This window comes from Brachionichthys hirsutus, chromosome 8 (assembly GCF_040956055.1).
Source record: "Brachionichthys hirsutus isolate HB-005 chromosome 8, CSIRO-AGI_Bhir_v1, whole genome shotgun sequence".
Classification (NCBI taxonomy): Eukaryota; Metazoa; Chordata; class Actinopteri; order Lophiiformes; family Brachionichthyidae; genus Brachionichthys; species Brachionichthys hirsutus.
This window is the reverse complement of record NC_090904.1, coordinates 5547795-5562235: the sequence shown is the minus strand read 5'-3', so window position 1 is coordinate 5562235 and position 14441 is coordinate 5547795. Positions and strand designations below refer to the sequence as shown.

General features: G+C 43.2%; 1 protein-coding gene across 1 annotated transcript; it reads left to right on the top strand.

The window, feature by feature from the left end:
* Window positions 1-299: 299 nt before the first annotated feature.
* On the top strand, window positions 300-14103 carry vgll4b (vestigial-like family member 4b). Its single transcript, XM_068742748.1, has 5 exons — window positions 300-492; window positions 6922-7150; window positions 12664-12931; window positions 13248-13365; window positions 13847-14103. The coding sequence occupies exons 1-5, from the start codon at window positions 411-413 to the stop codon at window positions 14101-14103; spliced, it is 954 nt and encodes a 317-aa protein (XP_068598849.1). The 5' UTR covers window positions 300-410.
* The last annotated feature ends 338 nt before the right edge of the window (window positions 14104-14441 follow it).

Genomic DNA, 14441 nt, shown 5'->3' with positions numbered 1-14441 from the left:
GGCGCGGCGGAGGCGCAGACGGCGCGGCAGAGGCGCAGGCGGCGCGGCAGAGGCGTAGACGGCGCGGCAGAGGCGCAGGCGGCGCGGCGGAGGCGCAGGCGGCGCGGCGGAGGCGCGGCAGAGAGGAGTCATACCGAGCATAGCCTGCGTGTCAGTCCAGTCGACTTACAGCTGGCTGTGAGGAGAACTGGCGCGACTCCGACTTTTGTGCTTTATCATTACGATACACTTAAACTAGATTTAAAGAGAATCTCATTCGAGTCACTGCGGGAAGACAGTTCCACGAGGTTTCTAATCGAAGTTAAGTTGGAGGCCGGGCCTTTCTCTTGTTTTGTGTTTTTGTGAACCATCGCTTCACAGGAGAAGAAGAAGAAAAGAAAAGCTGGTCTTTTTCGGTAATAACGCGATAAATGCTACTAACGAACATGGACCTGCTGAACTACCAGTACCTGGACAAGATGAACAACAACATCGGCATTCTCTGCTACGAAGGTAAAGCGTGGCTTTCTACCGCGGTGGTTCAGAGCTCGGAGCCGCCGCCGCTGCAGCCCTGTGCGGGGGGGGGGGGGGGGGGGGGCGCTCGCGAAGCCGCCGGGCGCCGTTTTCCGCTCCTTTAAGTCACGCTAAAGTATTTTACTTCTCACAAGTCGACGCAGATTTGTAGTTTTTTATTTTATTTTATTCCGACGCGTCGCAAAATGTTGACCGAAGCCGGTAATAACTTTTCCAAGGCTTTGAAGTTCAAACAAGCGCAGGCTCGTTCCCCACGGAAAAGCTGCGTGTTCCTGCCGCGGGTCACGTAGTTCACGCTCGCCTCGTTGTAAACACGCCACGCATCGATCTGCAATGAGCGGTAAGAGGATTTATGAGTCTGTCTTCACAAGTGTGCGGTATCGATCTCTCATCGGAAGGAAGGACCCGGTTAATGAAGTGCTGTGTAGTAAACGGTGCTATTGATCCCTCTGTGTAGTAAACGGTGCTATTGATCCATAATTGTGTGTAGTAAACGGTGCTATTGATCCCTCTGTGTAGTAAACGGTGCTATTGATCCATAATTGTGTGTAGTAAACGGTGCTATTGATCCCTCTGTGTAGTAAACGGTGCTATTGATCCCTCTGTGCAGTAAACGGTGCTATTGATCCATAATTGTGTGTAGTAAACGGTGCTATTGATCCCTCTGTGTAGTAAACAGTGCTATTGATCTCTCTGTGTAGTAAACGGTGCTATTGATCCATAATTTTGTGTAGTAAAGGGTGCTATTGATCCATCTGTGTAGTAAACGGTGCTATTGATCCATAATTGTGTGTAGTAAACGGTGCTATTGATCCATAATTGTGTGTAGTAAACGGTGCTATTGATCCATAATTGTGTGTAGTAAACGGTGCTATTGATCTCTCTGTGTAGTAAACGGTGCCATTGATCCATAATTTTGTGTAGTAAAGGGTGCTATTGATCCATCTGTGCAGTAAACGGTGCTATTGATCCCTTTGTGGATTCCATGGCTCTCACGTAGCTGCACCGGTCCACTGCTAATTTGTTCTGGTTTTTGGATTTCTCTTTTTTTTTTATATCTGTTGCATGTATTTCTGTCATTGTGATGTCTGTTTTTAAAATCTGTCATTGTGTTAAGGGTTAACTCTTCATATCTCTTCTGTTCTGTTCTGTTCTGTTCTGTTTTGTTCTCTTCTCACTGTGACTTGGAAAAACTCAGAAATGACTTGGATTTCCAGGCATTTCTAGGATTTCATGTTATGCCATTAATACATAGAGCAGGAGCTTCCATTTCTGAGGGAAGTGAATGACGTCAGAGTGGCGTACGCTGCCTTCTGTAGTCGGTGCTCAAATGTCAGGGGTTGTAATCATACCATCTTGCACCTTTGTTGTTGTTTTTTTTACTGCAGAATCAAAATATTTCTTCTTCTTTTTTTTTCTAAGTCACAACTGGGCCTGTCGCCGTGTAGTTTTTATTCATCTTAAAATGTTCAAATGTTTACATGATCTAAAGCTTATTATATTTTTAGATGAGAATTTGCACAGAACCGGATCTTTTGATTAATCAATGATTCTGAAAAGCTGCAGGATCACAGGGAATACGTTTCCATCTGAGCTGGTGGGCAGGCTCATCTCTTCGATTTGGTTTTGCTGTTGCATTAAGTGATTTTCCCTGCTGCCAGAGTTTCACTTAGCTGTTCCTCTCTACATGAATGCATAATGAATAACTCTTCTATTAAGTCTGTGCTACCATAAACCTTTTTTTTTTTTTGCTTATTTGGTCAAAGAGGCTGTTTGTTAGCTGGGCAAGTAAACTTTATAGGAGTACGTGGAATATCTTTTCAGAATCAGAATCAGAAGTAGTTTATTGCCATTGTCAATGAGGGTTTACAGACTAGGAATTCTTCTAGGTGAAGTCGTGCAACATGTAACAGTAATGACTAAGTTACAAAAAACATATAAGTACAGAACACGTCACGAAAACAGCAGCACCAGGAGTGGATACACAGATGTGTATTAGCAGCAGTAAACCTGTGAAGCATACGGTTGTAGTCTTTGTAGTTTTGTCTGCTGCTCACGCTTTGTTGAGGGAAAAAGGCGTGTTTACATTGCTGCAAGTGAAATTCTTGTTTGCAGTCATTTCACGTGTGAAAATTTGGATATGTGCTATTTAAAAAAAAATAGAAACATTGACGGAAAGTTCACAATTCAGTAAAGTGATTATGTACTATTGGACTTTTTTGCCTCATAGTGAAGAACATTCCAGAAGTGAATATGGGAGAGTACTACTTTTAGTTGTAATTTTCTACTTGTGTGTATCTATCAGGTCTCTACTGAATGAAATGGGTCATTTCTATCTATGGAGGCACATCTTTCTTTGTAATTGTTTTTCTGAGTGTGTTTTTTTGTGTGTTGTTTTTAGCTGACTGAGCTAAAATGCGACTCCCATCGTGGGCCTCACGATAAAAAACAAAACAAAGATAAAAGAACAGGGAAAAGAGCCAGTCAGTAAAAAGAGTGGTGTGTGTGTGTGGGGGGGGGGGGGCTGTTCCTGTTCCTGTTCAAACATGTTGAGCCAAGAAAGGGGATGGAGGAGCTTTGTGATATCTTGGGTGTTCTGACTTGCTGTGTGCAGCAGCACACACATTCAGGTTCACTCACACACTCACTGACGTGCTGCTCATGCATGCTGGTCCACTGTCCCAAGTGTTGCAATGGGGCAAGTGCAGACATGTTATTTTTCACATGCGTACTCTGATCGAGATAAAATCTTTGGCCTGATAAATACAGCTTGATTGCCATCAAAAAATGGCTGACTTTCAATATATAGCTCATCATGATTTAACTAAATGATTCAGATACCTTAGAATCTCTGCATTACTTTAGTGGCTTTATGAAATGTGAAGTGGCATACAGCAAGCATCTTGTCGACATTGAATCAAGAAATGGGAAAACCAGATTATTATTATTATCTATTATTTTGGGGGTGATTTGCTGACAAATGAAATTGAATATAAAATCTCAATATATTTTGGAGGAGCGCAGTTTCGCTGGGGGAGGACCGACAGTTTATCAAGTACCTGCAGCAATATGATGCATTATGAAACACACCACGATGCATTATTAGACCTCGAAGTGAAGCTGGCAATCAACTGTCAGCTTCACCAGTCGGTCGCTAAACGGTCATTGTTGTGTTTCTAATTCATATTGCACGTACGTGCATCTGTAAAATTCAGTAGCAGTGATGACTGTGATGCGCTCAACGCTGTGGTCGGCGTCGCATGACTGCAAAGTTGCAGTAATGTGGCTTTAGTCACGGCCCGATTGCTAACTGCAAAATCCAATCTGGTGTCCCAACGCGCCGACTGACTGTAAATTGTGTCGTTTTTGTTGTGGTGATTGTTTCCTGTCAGTTTTGTAGTTGATTTGTTTGTTCTCAGACAATATTTACGTGCTAAACAACTATACCGCTGGTCGTTTGTCAGCTCAGGGAGATGGATGCTAACCATTTGCTGCTGAAAATGTCATCCAAGTCCATATCCTTTCATCCATTTCTGTCCCTCTTTGTCGGGGTCTGTTCTTTTCTCCTTTCTTCCTTCTGCTTGAGATCAAACAAACCGAACATCCGGTTGAAAAGTTTATCTTAAATAAATACATTCTACTGAAAGGATTTTATGCACGTCCTTTAAGCATTCAAAAGCTAAAAACTCTATGGCCTCAAAGCAAACTAAAGGGCCAAGTTCAGGTTACTGAGGAACTAAGCCAACAAATAATGACTGTTGCTTTTCAGGGACATTAGCGAACATGCTCCGACTCTTCTTTTTAAGTATCTGAAGGGGAAAAGAGAGCGAGAGAGAGAGAGGGTCACCGCCATTTGTAATCCAATCTCATCCGGATTCCATGCCGTTTGAAGTCCTATCAAGAGAACTGAGCTTTGATCATGTGGATGGTGAACTGAGAGCGGAGGAGGCGAATGATAGTTTTACTTCTGTGTAGAAGCACTTCTTAATTGATTGTTTGTACTAGTATGAAGGAAAAAAGGCCTCATAATTTAATCATCTCACAGTGTTTCCGTTCTTTCTGCATTGAATGAGTGCAGATATGCCCATAACCAGCAGCACTCGGAGTTAGAAGCTCAACATTTCTTATGTTAATTAATTAATGCTCTAATTTAATTTAATTTTTTCATCTTAGACATGGACATTTACTCTCCATTCTCATGCATTATTTAAGTATTCATTTAATGGGTTGCTAGTTGCTATTGCTTAGTTATGATTTTTATTTTTTTTACTTGTATACCTGGAAGTAAAGCAGTACTCCTGCCACAAGGTGGCAGTTATACAATTACAGGCTGTTTGGAACCACAGCGAAACAAAGAGGATGAATGCGCTTATGCTTCCATGGCAGACCACAGAAGCGGTTCATCCACTGATGTAGAGCGAGGAGTACTTTGGCCCATCCCTGTCGCAAAACGTTGTTTTGTTGGTGGTCCTGCTCGTCCGTGTCCGTGTTCTTGAAGGTCTGTTAATTATATGGTAATGAGGATGGCAAATCTGGAAGTCCTTTGTAGGATTGTTACTCTGTGAATTTACAACTTCATAAAACACCAGTAAACGTGCTTTAATTGAATTACATGTTGAAAGTGGAACATTACATCAGGTTACAAATGAAGCCCGCATTGCTTAATGCCTTACTGATCTTGATTGAAGTTTCAGCTTGGTCTCCTTACCCCACGCATTTTGATTCAGAATAACTAAATGTCTTATATTTCACTTTTAGGGGAAACTATTTAAGGTTCCCTCCATGTTAACCCTTTCATCTCTGTGTCCTGGATGATGATTGGACGGTGTCGTGACGCGGTCTCCCATCTTGAATCGCCATTCCCCCCTGTCCTGCCAGAAACAATGATGTCACCCTTGTTGCCATGGTGCGCAGTCGAGTGAGCAGGAACATGCCCGAGAGAGGGAGGGAGAGGAGCTGCTGTGTTTGGGAGGCCATGCTAAAAATGACATTTGTACAGGGAAACAATGGAGGAGGCATAGTGCAGCATATAAACCTTTTCTGACTGACTTAGTGGTCTAGTTATTTTCAGATTTGGTTTAAGATGGTTTTCGCCCATATTTGATGACTTTATTATTTATTTACTTTTTTCCGCCTTCATAAGTAAACACTCTTTTGTTCTCGAAACGTCCTCCTTCCAAAAGAATCAGATTTTTGTTGTTGCTGTAAACAAACTGTGTGCCTCTAATGCTTTAATAAAATGCAAATGATCTAGTTTCTGTCCATTTTCAAAATGTAGAAATCCTGCTCATGACTATTTTTTTATCCCCAAAATCACAAGATGGACAAAGTAACAAAGTCAAACAACTTCTTTGTTACTTTGTGTCTTTGTTTGTCTATGACTGGGCATTGAAGTTTTAAGTAAAATACATACCAGCATTTAATTCAAATACAGTTCTAATAAATACATACCGGTACTGAATTGCAAATCCATATTGATTTTGTGCTTTCATTCTTCATCATCAATGGCCACAAAAAGTCAGATAAGCATAATTGCGGTTTAATATTGTTTTAAAAATGGCTGCATTTGAAATGAATCCGGACCAGCCATGCGGTGTTGTGGGTTTGTTGATAAGGGAGTCGTTATGGAGAACGCTGCGAGTTCTGCGTCGTCTTGAGGCTTTGTTTTGGTTGGGAAAATGCAGACAGATAGATCACACCGAAGCAGTGGAAAGTCCCCGTGCTGAGACGGAGCCAGTGCTGGTTTTACTCTCACTCCCACTGACCGCTCTATTGGCCCTCTGTACCGGGAGAAGACTGGCGGGAAGCAGAGAGAAATGCTTCATATATTACACACCGAACACATAAATTGACAACCAATCCACAACTATTTCCTCCAAAACATTTCCAACCAGATAGTCCTTCCCCTGCTGATTCCAGAGGTTTGGGCCTGACTGGGGAAACTAGCCAAGCAGAATTCAGAGTTTGAGCTCGGATGCAGCCTTGCAGTAACGCTGCTATTTTTAAGAGCTTTTTGTGGCCAGTGTTGTTTAAAGTGGCAATAAAACAGTCCCTTCCACTTGAAAAGACCATCATTTTGACTAATTGCCATAATTCACATTCATGACATCCCTTCATTCCTTCTTGTTGGAAAGCATGCAAGTTGACAGAAATAAAAGTAGAGCCATCTGCAGCCCGGGCGATTATTCACGCGTGTTAAAGCTCAGTTGTTGTTTTTAGACTGCGTTTGTGCTTTCTCTTATAGCTTTATATTCTTCCCTCTTTTAGATTGGCTGGTTTTAGGTGACGTTTACTTGTTTTTTCCCTCATATTCATGTTTATTTTTAGAACTTTGGAAACGAAGCTCAACACCGTTAATAACTCTCTATCCTTTACTATTTTTTTCCTCTTCTCGTTTCTCCCCTTCAGGTGAAGCAGTATTGAGAGGGAATCCCAGACTGCAGTCCCTGTCTCTGTCATCGTCTTCCTCCTCCTCGTCCTCCTCGTCCTCCTCGTCCTCTTCTCTCTCCTCCAGCCACAGGACAGGTCCTCCTCCCATCAGCCCCACCAAGAGGAAGCTGAGCGGGGAGCAGGGCGATAGCGACATGGATGACAACGAGCACGTGGCAAAGATGAGCCGGCTGTTTGCTTCACAGCTGTGAGTACATGCATTTAGAAGCTTTGATGACTTTCTACATGAGTAATATCTAATCAGATCAATAGGTACGTCTTTCTTCAATTTCCCTCTTCCAATTTCCCAATTTCCAGACATGCATCTCCCCTTGGTTTTAAAATGACTCATTTTCAACTACATGCAAGTTTGTATTGACCGTATGCTCGATGGAGCAGTGCACAGGCAGACTTTCCCAGAAGTCTTAGTTTGGATTTCATGCTGCTAAACCGGGTTTAGCTGCTCTCCTTTTAGTTACACATCTCTGGGAGCTTGGGAACAGGGATTGCACAACATAAACATTACTCAAATAGCCAACATTCCCATATTTCCACTTCCAGAGATTCCGGAGATTCTGGGGCACTGATTGGTGGTCACAGACCGCTGCGGCTGGAAACGGTCGAGTGTTAGCTCTCTTAGGCGAGCTCTCCTGTCTGATTCTCAACGCTCACATTCAGTAGTACTTTGTTTCACGCTCTATTTGCAGTGGTTGTTTGAAATATACGAAGCGGCTTGTAGAAAGACAACAATTGGCAATAAATCTAGAAGCATTTTTTTCCAGAACCAAAACCTTTGCGATAAGAGTATCTGGAGAAAGTTGGGTGCGTTTTGTCCGTGTGACAGTAAATCATTTCTGCAGTTTTTCAAAGCGACTATTTATTGCAATACAAATTACGCTATGTGAATGTAATACTAATTGATGTTTTAAGACTTCAAACTGCTCACTGTGCCGTGATTATTTCAGAGAAATAATCTGATAGGCCATAAACCCTTTACATAATCCACCTAAATTAGAACCTTCAAGTCTTTTGAGTGTTGGGGTCTCCATAATAGTCAGTTAGTGCTGAGGGCGACTATAAAATAGTAATTTTGCATGAAGCGCCCATCCCTGGTTGAAACCTGTATTTAGTGTCTGAAAAGTTTTCATTCTCATTTGAAATGTTGACCAAAGAACACTGATCACACTGAGATGGAGAACAAAGAGTTGTTGAACTAAATATAGCAACTAAAAACTGTTCCCATGTATAAACTGATGGGGCAGTCGACTTGCTCTAACTTAATATCACAATTCTTCTACTTTAAATTAGTTTAAATTTTGTTCAAATTCAATTTCACCTCCCAAGGTTTTTAGGCCCAGTGGGGAAACCCTCCCTCATCTGTCAGAAGTCATTATAAAGTGGTGAGAAGCTGAGAACACGCTCACAGTCCCTTATCTCTTTGAAGAATAATTACAAGATAACGGTTGAACAAATCCCTTCTTTTTGTTTTGTTATTCCACAAGCGTCATACTAACTAACATTTACGAAGCCTGAGCGGGGGGGGGGGGGGGGGGGTGAATGCCAGACAGAAACCCAGAGGGTGACCCCTGGAAGCCCTTCAGGAGGGACACGGATATGCCGACACAAACGCACCGTTGGAGCTTGTTGTTTCTTGTCTGCCCTGATAGTTCTGCTTCAAGTTTTGAGGGTGTTTTTGGTGATTGTGGACGCGGATAGACACCTGACACCTCCATCCCCAGGTGGGGGCTGTGACCGAGGAAGCTTGGGTTGCATTTATTCCAGTCGAGACAGGCTTACGTCTGGGGGGGGGGGGGACTTTCTTAACCAGCTCAAAGACTTTAATGTGGGGAAGCACTAGCAGGCATGATAAATGAATGGGATTTTGCTTTCGTCATCAGCCTGTTTATTTAACAATGTGGTTGTGAATATATTTTTCTCAGCAGTCTGAGTGTTTTAATAGTGTCTCTGAGTTTGTGCTGTGAAGTCACTATTGCAATACAAAGTTTATTGCACGCCTGCCTGTAAAGGTCCAATAAAAAAGGTCCCGCTGGCAGGCTGACGTGTGCATGTGAGCTGCGCTTCTCTTTCTGCATGTATGTTAATATGCTGTGCGTACTCTTCACGCATGCACGTGTCCTTGCCAATCTGTGATCAATGTTTGCGTGTGTGGTGGCGAGTGTACTTCTTGTCAGACAGCATGACTGTGTTTTCATTTTTTCTGAGGGAGGAGGAGTCGCCTGAAACAAAGAAGCCTTATCCCGTCCGCTGGAGCCTGCGGGCTGGAAGCTTGCTGCTGCTGCCTGCTCGCTTGCCCACCGCTCTGCAGTATAAAAGTCTCATGTCGGCTGTTTCACTCCTCCTCCAGAATAAGAGCTATAGTCACACAGCAAGGTTTTGTATAGATTATTATTATTTAAGTAATACACGTTCAACTGTAACTGCAGTAGCGCGTTTGGCACTGCTGAGTTATGTGAGCTTTGAGGATTTCCTTAGATGTTGCATGATATATATATACAATTGGAAGTTAACTGTATTGCAACTTCATAGTTTTATTTTGTATTGTATTATAAACAAACCAGTATCGCATAAAAAGCCCCCAGGTCAGATTTTTCAGCAAACTTGCCAGTCTGGTATCCATAGCTCGGAATGTATCTTCCATTTTCATGTTTACATGCAACATTAGAATGAAAAACGAGCTGGGTGTCATTCTTTCTGGTACGTAGATATGCAGTTAGCACAGTTAAGAAACCAAAAAAGAAGAAGAGGCAGAACTCAGCCAGTTTTTATGGGTGTCTGATTTTTGAAGCTCCAGGCATGAAGAAGGCAACAGGGACAACATCATCCGCAGAAAGCAGATCTCCTCCTTGAACCGCCACCTTATCGTGGCGGGGATGTTTGAGTGCCGAATGATCCCAGGGGTTATGTCATCGGGAGCTTTATGCTTTAATGAAAGTTTTTTTTTTTTTTATGTCAAATATAATTGCGTGACTTAACACTAGTAATCTTTGAATAATATTTGCTGACGTGTATTTCCTCTGGGTTTTGACTTTTCTCTTTTAAGGATGCAAATATTTTTGCTGCCGTTTACTCGGTCCCACTACCGAAACATGGCCTCAGCAGAGTAAGTGTAGCCAGAGTATACTTTATATTCATAGCTGATGGCTTATGGCTCACGGTGTGTGTTTATGAAGTATAGACATCCATTGCAGTCTTCACAGGGCCTGGTTGTAACCTTTGGTTGAGCTTCATCCGCCTCCTTTTTTGTCTTCTATTTTGTCTCCTGTGTCCTGATTCTTACCAGATGTTTCCTGTGTGTATCTCTCTCGCTCTATTTCTGAAAGGAGTGGGATGTGAACTTCGGTCCTGCTTAAGACTTACAGTGAAGCTTTTGCTTTTCTCTGCTGCTCTCAATGTTCCTCTTACTAAGATAAAGATAAGACGCCAAATTGTGATTCTGCCGTAGAGGTAAATGTGGCACACTTTTGAAACCAATATATATTCTTAAGTCTCTCTCTGTCTTTTTTACATATCGGTATTTGTTTATTTAGTTTTCCACAGTTGCAATTTGATAAGTTGGGCCATAAATCACTTATTGTCAAAGCAACAAGAGCAACATTTTAATTTCTCTAGTTTTACAGGAACACAGCAATTTGTTTTCTTTGTTTTGATATAAATGATCAATTTAAGAAAGATAATTTAATAAGAACAACCGAGATATTTAAAAGAAAAAAGAAGAATAAGAATAGGGACTCTCATGAACAGGGCAGTAGCGGTGTGGATTATTTTCCTTTACTTCAGAAATAGATCCGCTGCACTTGCAAAAATGCACTGCAAAAATGGCAACCACGCTAAAAGTAGTGTGTAACATTTTTGTTGTTGTCAAGCATTAATTTCTCGTTACAAGCTGTGCTGAGAGAAAGCTGGGCTTTCCTCCGTGATCTTACGGGGGCTTCCGAAGAATCGAACATTTGGACACTGATATAAAGCATTTTGAAAAATGTAGGAATACTAAACAATGTCTTCAACCAAAATCAAGTTTTGGCATTATTAAGACCTGATTTTTATGATTAACTCCTTTTTGACCATTTGATAGAATGAAAGTGATGTTATCGTGGGAAAAAGCGTGTCCTAAGCAGCCTGCCAGGGTTTACAAGAGCACTGCAAAGTCTCTCCCTTTTAAAGCCTCAGGAAGTCGGTCCCGATTGTGAGGGGAAAAAGACAAAAGACTTGGGAAAACAAGCCGGGGTTGCTAATGCAAGCTTCTCGGCACAACTTAAGGAAACTACTTACTTTGTTCTTTGTTATCGTCGAGGTTTGGAGCTTTCACATGCAGCTCCCCCCCACTCAGCTCTTCCTCTCTGCCTCCCTCTTTTCTCTGGACTATTTATTTGCAGATAGGGCCGCGGGCTCCAGATGCCCGACCCAGCAGTCGGGTTGCCTGGTCACAACTGGAGCTGCAGCTGAACTTGTTGTTTTGCATCCTAACAAACCTTAAAATGGCTTTTCCGGTGTGTCTTCTCCATTAGATGTTTTAAGAGGAATATTTGTTCACAGCTGATATTCAGTAAACTTGACTGCACTGCCCCAGTTCCAGGTTTCAGTTGTTTACTTGGAGTTAAGTGTGGAGCGGAGGAAGTCACGGTTGCATTGATTTGTGACTGGATGTGTTTATGGAGAGAGAAAAAGGATAGCAAGAGGTGAGTAGAGTAAATCTGTCTCCCTCTAACTGGGCCTCACTTTGTACGAGGGGAGTACAACACGCACACACAGAGCCAACAGGACACATTTGACGCACTGAACAAAGTAATTGCTAACTGTTAGCGTGGACAGTATCAAGCGCCGCCGCTTCACTGCGTACTGTATGAATCATTTACAAGCCATTATCATCGGAGCTGGAAAAATGAGTCAAAATCTGTGTTGTGTTGAACTCCGATTGCTCAAATCCCTAATCCTTATCTGGGCTATCTCCATGGTTAATTTGTGAGGTCACACTTTGGAAAGGACAAAGGGATTTTTCTCGGGGTGGTTGTGGGTTAAAGGAAGCGCGTCATGAATAGAAGCCAAGCGACAGAGGTAAAATAAACACACACGCACACATACACACACAAGAAAGACGTCAGCAACAGTTTGAACAGGTTAAATCAATTGTTGACAGTGAGATGAGGATGAAGACGAGTTGTCTCGTGTCTGTGCTGCGACAGGCTTGCTGAGAGAGGAAGATGATTTGCTGTGCTGCGGCTCAGTCGAGGGACACACAGAATGCGATTTGCTTGATGACTTATTTTGTTTTGTTCATTTAACAAATGTAATTGTTTGTTTGTAATTACCCCCCAGCGTTGATTCATGTTACAGTGTATGGGCACGATGCCTGAGAGAGTCGCGGGGAAAGGGTTGAATGCACATCTCTCTTATTCACCATGATCACATGAAAGCATGATATTTGTCAGGTGCTGGTGCTTAAGCCTATTTAAAATAAATGCATATTTGTTTATTTTTGTTTCCCTCTCTCTAAGCTGCTGTTAGCTTCTCTGCATTTCATTTTCTGTCTGCTGTTCATCGTCTTTCTTCACCCATCTCCTATCTGCTGCCAGCTCCTTCTACTCTTGGTCCATTCCGAGTTCATCTCTTGCACCGGGGAACATTGGACCCAATATTGTTAGCTTGAATTGTTGAAATACAAACACTGCCCAACATGCTTAATGTGCCTGCCTTTGTTTTCAGGAAGTCTAATGGCGACTACCGCAGTTCTCCTGTCTCCAAAGACCGGAGCCGGAGCCCCATGGAGTGCGTGGTGTTGCCCAGCGCTTTAGGAATCCACAGCAACCACCTGTACAGCCACGCCCACCTCAATCATCACCACATGGCCAGCCTAGCTGCCATGGACCAGCCACTGGCCCTCACCAAAAACAGCATGGTGGATTCTCCGCGCAGCAACGCAGCAACTTTGTCCACCGTGGCTCACTCGGCGAGCGCCGTGGAGCGGCAGCAGGTACGTTCCACATCACGTCCTCCTGATTCTTCTTCTGTTCTTGCAACGTTTTGAGTACAGGATCAGTTTGGCAGGTCCCCCGCAGGATTAGTAATTAGCTTCTATCATGGTGGAGAGACATTTCCTGTTGGGCTTGTTAGCCAAAATGTTTTCAACCCTTTGTGGCCACTGAGTCATTCACTCTCCCTCCAGCTTCAAATTAGCCTTTGGTCTGCCATCTTGACTTTATTTCTGCATCTCTAGTTTCCTTTTTTTGCTCATCCTGTCACTGTCATGTTGTTCTTATAATCCCTAAATGTTGACATTCTGTTTTCAGAATCGTCCTTCGGTGATCACGTGCGCCCCGGCCAACAACCGCAACTGTAACCTGTCTCATTGTCCGGTCTCTCATAACGGCTGCTCAAGCCTCACCAACAACTACAGGAGAACCAACAGTGAGTCCTGATCTGGCCTCTGCTGCTTCCCAGTCTCTCAGTGACTCTGTTACTTCTGTATTATTGCAGTGATGTCTCTACATGCCGTATTCACCACATTGTTTTTCAGCCATTTAGTTAACTTGAGCTATCAGCCAATCAAGTCTGCTTTATTTCCTCTGTTTGTGTGTGGCAGTAACATTCGCTTTGAGGCCGGAAACCTCCCTGTGGCCATTTTATTCTCTATGATCTCATTGAGGTTAACAGCGAGATTTAAAATGGGATTTAATAATAAAAAAATAAAAAAAACTGCACTAAAAAGGTAATTTGCTGTTTAAGTAAAAATATTTTTTCCATTGGCCTAAAAATGAACATTTCTGAGTTTTAAGCCAGTTCAAAGCAGTGATTTGTCATTTTTATGTGCTTTTAAAGATGCCTCCCTTTTCATTACGAGAACTAAGAGCTCTCCTTTTCCTGTTTTCTCCGATCCTCCCTGTTCTAGCCAACACGGCCTGTGACCCAGTAATTGAGGAACATTTCCGCCGCAGTCTGGGGAAGAACTACAAGGAGCCTGAGCCCACTGCCACCAACTCGGTGTCCACAACGGGCTCTGTGGACGACCACTTTGCCAAGGCGCTGGGCGAGACTTGGCTGCAGATTAAAAACAAGGGGAGCCCCTCGTCGACCAGCAGCAGCCCAAACTCCTCCCCCGACAGTCACATGGTCAATCATAACCACTCCCCTTCTGTGGTCTCCTGAAGGCGGAGTGATTTAAGAGCAGTTTCCCCCTATTCCCCCTGCACTCCCCACAACCCCAGCTCCAGCTCCCATGCCCCCTCACTCTGAGCAGTCACCAGCATCCCTGAGGGGATGCCTGCTGATCTGCTAGCATCATCCCAAACCCTCCAGCCTGCACTCCCTTCTCTGCACTCACAGAGGATCAACCGAGCAATAACAACGTGTATTTTTATAGTCTTCGGTGCTCTGCTGTGGTGATGCCAGACCAGTAATCAATAATACGGGACGAGGGTTCGACTTGACTGGGGAGCGTTAAGCTGCTCCGTCCAATCATTCTTCATCACTGCACGTCAAGCTCG